This window comes from Mus caroli, chromosome 4 (assembly GCF_900094665.2).
Source record: "Mus caroli chromosome 4, CAROLI_EIJ_v1.1, whole genome shotgun sequence".
In the NCBI taxonomy this organism is placed as follows: domain Eukaryota; kingdom Metazoa; phylum Chordata; class Mammalia; order Rodentia; family Muridae; genus Mus; species Mus caroli.
In genome coordinates, this window is record NC_034573.1 from 142,007,372 (window position 1) to 142,015,622 (window position 8,251).

An 8,251-nucleotide genomic window follows, 5' to 3' on the forward strand; every position below is an offset into this window, starting at 1 on the left:
TCAGAAATCCGCCTGCCTCTGCCTCCTGAGTGCTGGGATTAAAGGTGTGCTCCACCACTGCCCCGCTTTGTTTTTTTTGTTTGAAGGGGATGGTTGAGACAGGGTGCTTTTTGTTTTTTTTTTTTGTGTTTGTTTGGTTTTTTTTGTAAAGCTTTGGCTGTCCTAGAACTTTCTCTGTAGACCAGGCAGGCTTTGAGCTCAGGTGTGCGCCTAGCCACCTGGGTCTTCTTTCTTTCTCTTCTTTTGTGTTTGAGCAGTGTGTGTGAGCACTTTGCCCTCGTGTGTATACGTGTACCACCTGTACATGCCATCCCCTGGGGAGCTGTAACAGCATCAGATCTATAGCTGTCGGGTTATTACAGACAGTTGTGAGTTCCCACATAGGTAACGGGAACCAAACTCTGGGCCTCTGCAAGAGCAGCCAGGGCTTTTTGCTCTTAACCGCTGAGCCATCTCTCCAGCCCCAATGGGACCTTTTGAAGCTCTGTCTGTAGGTGCCACAGAGTGGTGTGTATGTGTGTGTGAGACTGAGTTTCTTCCAATTTCTGCTTGTAGCCAGGTTGTCTGGGACAGTAGTCCCAGTGAACCCGTGTGAATATCTGGGTCTCAGGGGAAGTGGTAGGTACCCTAGGCCAGGGATGCAGAGACCCTTTTGTCTGCTTGGGTGATCTGGGGTTCCTAAAACCCTGGTGTGGAGCTGTGGGGCTGGTGTGAGCTGCATTTCACCATTTATGCCTCCTTGGTCAGGCCCCTGGCCGCCGTCGCAAGAACATGTCTGAATTCCTGGGAGAGGCAGGCATCCCTGGACACGAGCCCCCTGCACCTTCCAGCTGTTCTCTGCCCGTTGGGAGCAGTGGGGGTACCAGCAGTGGCATCAATGAGAGCTGGAAGAACCGGGCAGCCAGTCGCTTCAGCGGCTTCTTCAGCTCCAGCCCTAGCACCAGTGGCTTTGGCCGGGTATGGAGCCCCGTGGGTTTGGTCGGGGAAGGGCAGCTAGCTAACCCAGACCCTGACCCTGGCCCTTCCCCTGGGTCTCCTCTCAGGAGGTAGACAAGATGGAACAGCTGGAGAGCAAGCTACATGCCTACAGCCTTTTCGGGCTACCCCGGATGCCCAGGAGGCTGCGCTTTGACCATGACTCCTGGGAGGAGGAAGAGGAAGATGACGAGGAGGATGAAGAGAGTTCAGGCCTGAGGCTGGAGGACAGCTGGAGGGAGCTCACTGACGGGCATGAGGTTGGTGTAGTAGCTAGGAGAACACACCACTTGACTGGTTTAATGGCGGGGGAGGCCTACTCTGGTGTTAATCTGGGATATCTTGACAGTCGCAACCCACACATCGGGAGGGTGGCCTTCCCCTCCAGATCTCCGAGTTCCTATCGATAAGATGAACAAGTTGCTAGCCTGGTTGCTCACCCTCCCTGACTGTCTCCACACTCCCTCGGCTACTGGCTAACCTGTACCACCCTCCCTCTAGAAGCTGACCAGGCGGCAGTGCCACCAACAGGAGGCAGTGTGGGAACTCCTCCACACAGAAGTCTCCTACATCCGGAAACTACGTGTGATCACCAACGTGAGTGTGGGACCCCAGGACCATGTTGCTTCTCACATGCACAGGCCAAGAGCGTGCCTCAGTGCCTCAGCTAAGCTGGGCCTTCACCTGGCTGGCTGTGTTTGAAAGCAGGAAAGTTAGATAAGGGGTGCAAGCAGAGGGGATTCCTTCAAGTGCCTGGGAGGGGGCTTTAGTTTGTTGGCCGGGTGAAGCTGGTTTACCCCAGGTGACGCCTCACTTGTTCAAAGGCTGCTTCTGAGCACCTGCTGTGTGTCAGGTTCCCAGCAGCAGCCAGGCCACCGTGGGCGTGACAGAATGGATAGCACTTAGGGGACCTCAGCTGGGGAGGGTAGTAGCACCGCCTGGCCTTGGCTTCCTGGAAAGAGCTTCCTGGACAGAGGCTGAGCCAGGACAGAGGTGACCCAGAGCATTCCAGATGTGTTAGGAAGACATTCTCCCCAGCTCTCCTTCTGATGGCACAAGTCAGCCTCTCTCAGCTGGGCCATGGGTGGGTTGGAGTTTCTGGGTGTGAGGGGTCCAAACGCCCTCTTTATTTTGGGGTGCTTATGAGCCTTCTGGGGAATGGGTAGCTAAGAGTCTGGGTAGGACTTCAGGGCCGGGACACCACCCCTACACGACCCTGCTGCAGTGTCCCCTCCCCCCCACAGCTGTTCCTGTGTTGTCTTCTTAACCTGCAAGAGTCGGGGCTCCTGTGTGAGGTGCGACCTGGCCTGGGGCGGCGGCGGGGGAGGTACTAGGAAAGAGGCGGGGCCTAGCTGGGGGAGGGAGAGGGGCGGATACTAAGTACCTGGCCTGGGATGGCAGCGGCAGCGGTGGGGGAGGTACGGAGCTTGAACGGGGCTAAATAGGAGGAGTGAGTGGGTGGGCCAGGGTGGGGCCAACCCACACTTGTGTACGCCCAGGTTGAGGCTGAGCGCTTGTTCAGCAACATACCTGAGATCGCCAAGCTACACCGCGGCCTGTGGGGCAGCGTGATGGTGCCGGTACTGGAGAAGGCGCGGCGGACGCGGGCGCTGCTGCAGCCCAGCGACTTTCTCAAAGGCTTCAAGATGGTATGAGCAAAGACGCGGGAAAACTCCCAGGGCTGGATCCTGCCTGCCCCTCTAGTTCCCACTGATCTTAACCCCAGGTTACCTCTGTGGCCAAGAGTAGTAGGTGTTGGTGACTTGGGTTTGAATCCTTGCTGCCTGGCTACGGGGTTGTGTGTGTGTGTGTGTGTGTGTGTGTGTGTGTGTGTGTGTGTGTGACTCTCTTGAGGCTCAGAATCCTCCCCTGGAAAGGCTTCCTCGCTTGGGTGGTATGGGAAGCCGCCTGGAATCCGGAGGTAACAGGTGCTGTTGTTTGCCACGGGCCAGTTTGGCTCACTCTTCAAGCCATACATCCGATACTGTATGGAAGAGGAGGGCTGCATGGAGTACATGCGCGGCCTGCTGCGTGACAACGATCTGTTCCGGGCATACGTCACGGTGAGGGCCTGGATGCAGGACTGTGGGCGGCACAGCTGGGTGGGCGGGTCTTGAAAGGGGCGGGGTTAGGACTGAGCTCCACCCCATTCCCCCGTAGTGGGCGGAGAAGCACCAGCAGTGCCAGCGGCTGAAGCTGAGTGACATGCTGGCCAAGCCCCACCAGCGGCTCACCAAATACCCACTGCTGCTCAAGTCGGTGCTGAGGAAGACGGATGAGCCCCGCACCAAGGAAGCCATCGTCACCATGGTAACCTGAAATGTGAGCAGACTGTCCTAGGCTCCATCTCTCCCAGATCCTAAACCCCATCACCTATCCTCAGATCAGCTCGGTGGAACGCTTCATACACCACGTGAACACGTGCATGCGGCAGCGGCAGGAGCGGCAGCGCCTGGCGGGGGTGGTGAGCCGGATCGATGCCTACGAGGTTGTGGAGGGCAGCAACGATGAGGTGGATAAGGTGAGCCAGCACTGAGTCATTGCTGGTGTCGTGAAAGCGTCGGGGTAGGGGTGGGGGTGATGCTGCAGATCTCCCTTGGGGGCACCAGATTTTGGCCCTGACTTCTGACATCTCCTCCCCCATCTAAAGCTCCTGAAGGAATTTCTACATCTGGACCTGACAGCACCCATGCCTGGAACCTCCCCTGAAGAGACCCGACAGCTGCTGCTGGAAGGGAGCCTGAGGATGAAGGAGGGGAAAGATAGCAAGGTGACCCCAGGACACCCACCCTACAGCCTTGTTCCATTGCCCTCCTTCCCGAGGTTCTCCTGGGCCTCAGTCGGTGGTTCATTAACTGCCTAGTTAGTTACACGGTAACCGCCCTGGTTTGCTTTCTGTCGGTATGATAAAAACACCACGATCAAAAGCAATTTAGGTAGGAAAAAATAAATGTCTTTGGCTTTCCTGAGGAGAGCCAGGGCAGGATCGCAGAGGCCATAGTGAAATGCTTTTTTCATGGTTTGCTGGCCCTGCTTTCTTTCTTTCTTTTTTTTTTTTTTTAAAAAGATGTATTTATTTATTACATGTAAGTACACTGTAGCTGTCTTCAGACACTCCAGAAGAGGGCGCCAGATCTCGTTACGGATGGTTGTTAGCCACCTTGTGGTTGCTGGGATTTGAACTCCGGACCTTTGGAAGAGCAGTCGGGTCCTCCTACCCACTGAGCCATCTCACCAGCCCTGGGCCTGCTTTCTTACACAACCCAGGACCAGCTATACTGCCCATGGTGGGCCAGGCCCTCTGACATCAACCATTAATCAAGGAAATGCCCCAAAGACTGTCTATAGGCTAAATTTGATAGAAGTGTTTGTCTCAGTTGTAGGTCCCTATTCCTCGATGACTCTAGCTTGTGTCAGACTGACAAACTAGCTAGCATGGTGCCCTAAGAGCCCATGATCAATGCCATGGCGGGGGGTGTGAATGCCCACCTACAGTTTACTGAGTAAGAGTAGCAGTGTCACAGCCGGGCGTGGTGGCTTAATCCCAGCACTTGGGAGGCAGAGGCAGGCGGATTTCTGAGTTCGAGGCCAGCCTGGTCTACAAAGTGAGTTCCAGGACAGCCAAGGCTACACAGAGAAACCCTGTCTCGAAAAACCAAAAAAAAAAAAAAAAAAAAAAAAAAAAAAAAGAGTAGCAGGGTCACAGCTCTTGAAGGTGACAGGGAGAAATATATTCTGCAAAGCCAAGAGCTCCCCAGAACCTTGCCATTGAGAATCTGGCTATTGCCTGGTAGGTAAATACTTGTAAATTGTGGTTTTTTTAACATCACCTCCCTTTTTATTTCTTTCTTATTAAAAAAAAAATTATTTAGTGTATGTGAGTACACTGACATTGTCTTCAGACACACCAGAAGAGGGCATCAGATCCCATTACAGATGGTTGTGAACCACCTTGTGGTTGCTGGGATTTGAACTCAGGACCTCTGGAAGAGCAGTCAGTGCTCTTAACCGCTGAGCCATCTCTCCAGCCCTATTTCTTCCCTTTTTTAAAAAATGTATATGAGTGCTCTTGTTGCATGCACACCTGCATTCCAGAAGAGGGCATCACACATGGTTGTGAGCCAGCACGAGGTTGCTGGGAATTGAACGCAGGACCTCTGGATGAGCCAGTGCTCAGCCGAGCCCTCTCTCCAGCCCCTCTCTTTCTTTGTTTATGGTGGATTGAGTCCAGGTCCTCGGGAGTGCTAAACAAACCCTCTAGTGTGTTGGCTCGCTCCTAGCAGATTTTTTTTTCTCTTTTCCATTAGATAATAAAATAAAGTGCTTAATATTCAATAATTTATTATATATTATTATATATAGTTATAGTAGATTCATAAATATTTAACACCTAATAAAAAAATTTTGCAATAGGGTCTTATGACCCTCAGAATCACTGTGTGGTTGAGGCTAGCCTTGAACTTATTTTGTTATAACACAACCTTAGCTGGCTTGGAACTCCCTATATATTACAGGCTGGTCTCAAACTCATAGAGATCTTCCGCCTTCTGCTTCCCAAGTGCTAGGATTAACTGTGTGCACCACCACGCCCTACTTAGACTCCTGTCTCTGCCTCCCAAGTGCTTAGACTGCAGGTACAGGACACCATGCCTAACCTCTTACTGTTTTGTTTTTTTCCTGAGACAGGTTTCCCTGTGTAGCCCCGGCTATCTTGGAATTCTCTCTGTAGAGCAGGCTACCTTGAACTCAGCGATAGGCCTGCCTCTACCTCTCAAGTGCTGGAGTTAAGGGTGTGTGCCTCCACTGTCCAGGTCACTTACTTTTTAAAAAAAATATATTATCATTAAGATAAATCATAAATGCGTATATCTTTTTGCTCGTTCACCGATCTCTCTTCCCTTCCTTCTTTGAAGGTCTCACCATGCAGTCCTGGGTGACCTTGAACTCCCAGGGATCTGTCTGCCTCTGCTACCACAGCTCATAAATGTGTATCTCTGATATAAAAAAAAAACAAAAATCATCTTTTAATTTTGAGGCTCAAAACTGGAGAGGTGGCTCAGTGGGTGAGAACACTCACTGTTCTTCCAAAGGTCCTGAGTTCAATTCCCAGCAACCCCAGTAGAGGGGTGAATTAGAGCACTTCTAAACCTCCCCACAGCAAGCGAACAATCCCCTGCGGCATTCCTGACTTAACATCTCCTAAATCTGTATTTTAAATTTGCTGCCCTGGCTCCTTGTGGGCAGCTCCCTATCTTTGCTTCCCAGGGTGCTTCTAAAATTCCCGCCTCTTTCATCCTATCTAGTCATTGGCCATTGGCTCTTGATTGATCAAAAGCCAATTGGAGACCGGGACCCTCAGCATTTTGACACACAGATTCTCGATTTGGGGGGCTGGATTAAAACAGATGATTAGAATCAACTCCCAACACCCCGTGACACCTCACAACTGTGTAACGCTCACTTCTGGTGTGCACATGTACACACAGACAAATACCCATACATGTAAAATACATGTACATACCTCCAGGTATGTACACTTAATACGCTTTGTTAAAAGATAAGTTTCATGAAAATCCTTTCATGATAGAAAAGGAAGGTGTTGAACAAAAACTGAGCTCCCCCAGGAGCCATTGGGCTTGGTGGCACATGCCACCAAGTCTTGTTGATCTGAGTTTGGTCCCTGTGTGCCCCATAAATACACACATACATACAAACCAAAAAAGCAGCGCCCAGTTGACACGCAGTGGGTAGAGAGATTGCTCAGTAGTTACAAGCCCTCCATGGATTCAGTTCCACGGTAACTGCATGGTAAATCTGGCTCCATGGCACCAGGCATGCACAAGGAACACATACATACTGGCAAACATCCACACCCATAAAAATAAAGGCTAAAAACACGTTTAAGGGCTGGTGAGATAGCTCAGCAGGTAAAAGCACTGACTGCTCTTCCAAAGGTCCTGAGTTCAAATTCCAACAACCACGTGGTGGCTCATAACCACCCATAATGAGATCTGATGCCCTCTTCTGGTGCGTCTGAAGTCAGCTACAGTGTACTTATGTATGATAATAAATCTTTGGGCCAGAGCAAGCAGGGACGGAGAGTGGAGTGCAGTTGACCGGAGCCAGCAGAGATCTTAAAAATTCAATTCCCAACAACCACATGAAGGTTCACAACCATCTACAGCTACAGTGTACCCACATACATAAATAAATAAATCTTTAAAAACAAAACAAAACACTTTTAAGCAAATAAATAAAATGCAAGTAACTCTTTAGTAACAAAAGGACAAAGGTCCGTGCCTACCCTGGGACCCCCCTGTGCTGACTGTGACCCCGGCTTCCCCACCACAGATGGACGTGTACTGCTTCCTCTTCACTGATCTACTCTTGGTGACCAAGGCCGTGAAGAAAGCAGAGAGAACGAAGGTCATCAGGCCACCGCTACTGGTGGACAAGATTGTGTGCCGGGAACTTCGGGACCCTGGTAAGGAATTCTGGCCCCCTGCTCCTGGTCATGGGGCCTCCATGGGCGCTGGCCAATCCTAACTCGGCCTTTCCGTGACCAGGTTCCTTCCTCCTCATCTACCTGAATGAATTCCACAGTGCCGTGGGGGCCTACACTTTCCAGGCCAGCAGCCAGGCCTTGTGCCGGAGCTGGGTGGACACTATTTACAACGCACAGGTGAGGGCAGAGTGATACAGGGGTCTGGGGCAGATGGGCTCTGTTGCTTGTGGCTCATTCTGTGTGTGCCCACTCAACCTGCAGAACCAGCTGCAGCAGCTGCGTGCGCAGCTCTGTGCACAGGAGCCCCCAGGCAGCCAGCACCTGCAGAGCCTGGAGGAGGAGGAAGATGAGCAGGAGGAGGAGGGTGAAGAGAGCGGTACCTCAGCTGCCAGCTCACCCACCATCCTTCGAAAGAGCAGCAACAGCCTCGACTCTGAGCACTGGTACGTACGTTTCCCCAAGACTGCAAGACTGCAGGGTAAGCTTGGGCCTGGAACCTGTAACCCTAGGACTTGAGTGCTGAGGAAGGAGGGTTAGCTCAAGTTTTTGCTGGCCTGGGCAACAAAGTAACAACTTGTCTCAACAAAGGAAAAAGAAAAAGAATGGAGGGACTTGTGAGGGAGAATGGGAGGAGGGTGGAGTGGTGATGGGGATATAAAGTGAATAAAAAAATAAGTTAGGGGCTGGTGAGATGGCTCAGTGGGTAAGAGCACCCGACTGCTCTTCCGAAGGTCCAGAGTTCAAATCCCAGCAACCACATGGTGGCTCACA

General features: G+C 51.7%; 1 protein-coding gene across 1 annotated transcript in view; it reads left to right on the forward strand.

Moving 5' to 3' along the window:
- The window catches only part of Plekhg5 (pleckstrin homology and RhoGEF domain containing G5), a 28,480-nt gene that overhangs the window by 18,341 nt on the left and 1,888 nt on the right, over positions 1–8,251 (forward strand). The window contains 12 exon segments of the mRNA XM_021160380.2: positions 617–957; positions 1,044–1,235; positions 1,477–1,572; positions 2,220–2,270; positions 2,475–2,624; positions 2,928–3,038; positions 3,136–3,285; positions 3,359–3,496; positions 3,626–3,745; positions 7,327–7,459; positions 7,542–7,657; positions 7,742–7,923. Coding sequence (XP_021016039.1) covers positions 617–957; positions 1,044–1,235; positions 1,477–1,572; positions 2,220–2,270; positions 2,475–2,624; positions 2,928–3,038; positions 3,136–3,285; positions 3,359–3,496; positions 3,626–3,745; positions 7,327–7,459; positions 7,542–7,657; positions 7,742–7,923 — 1,780 coding nt within the window.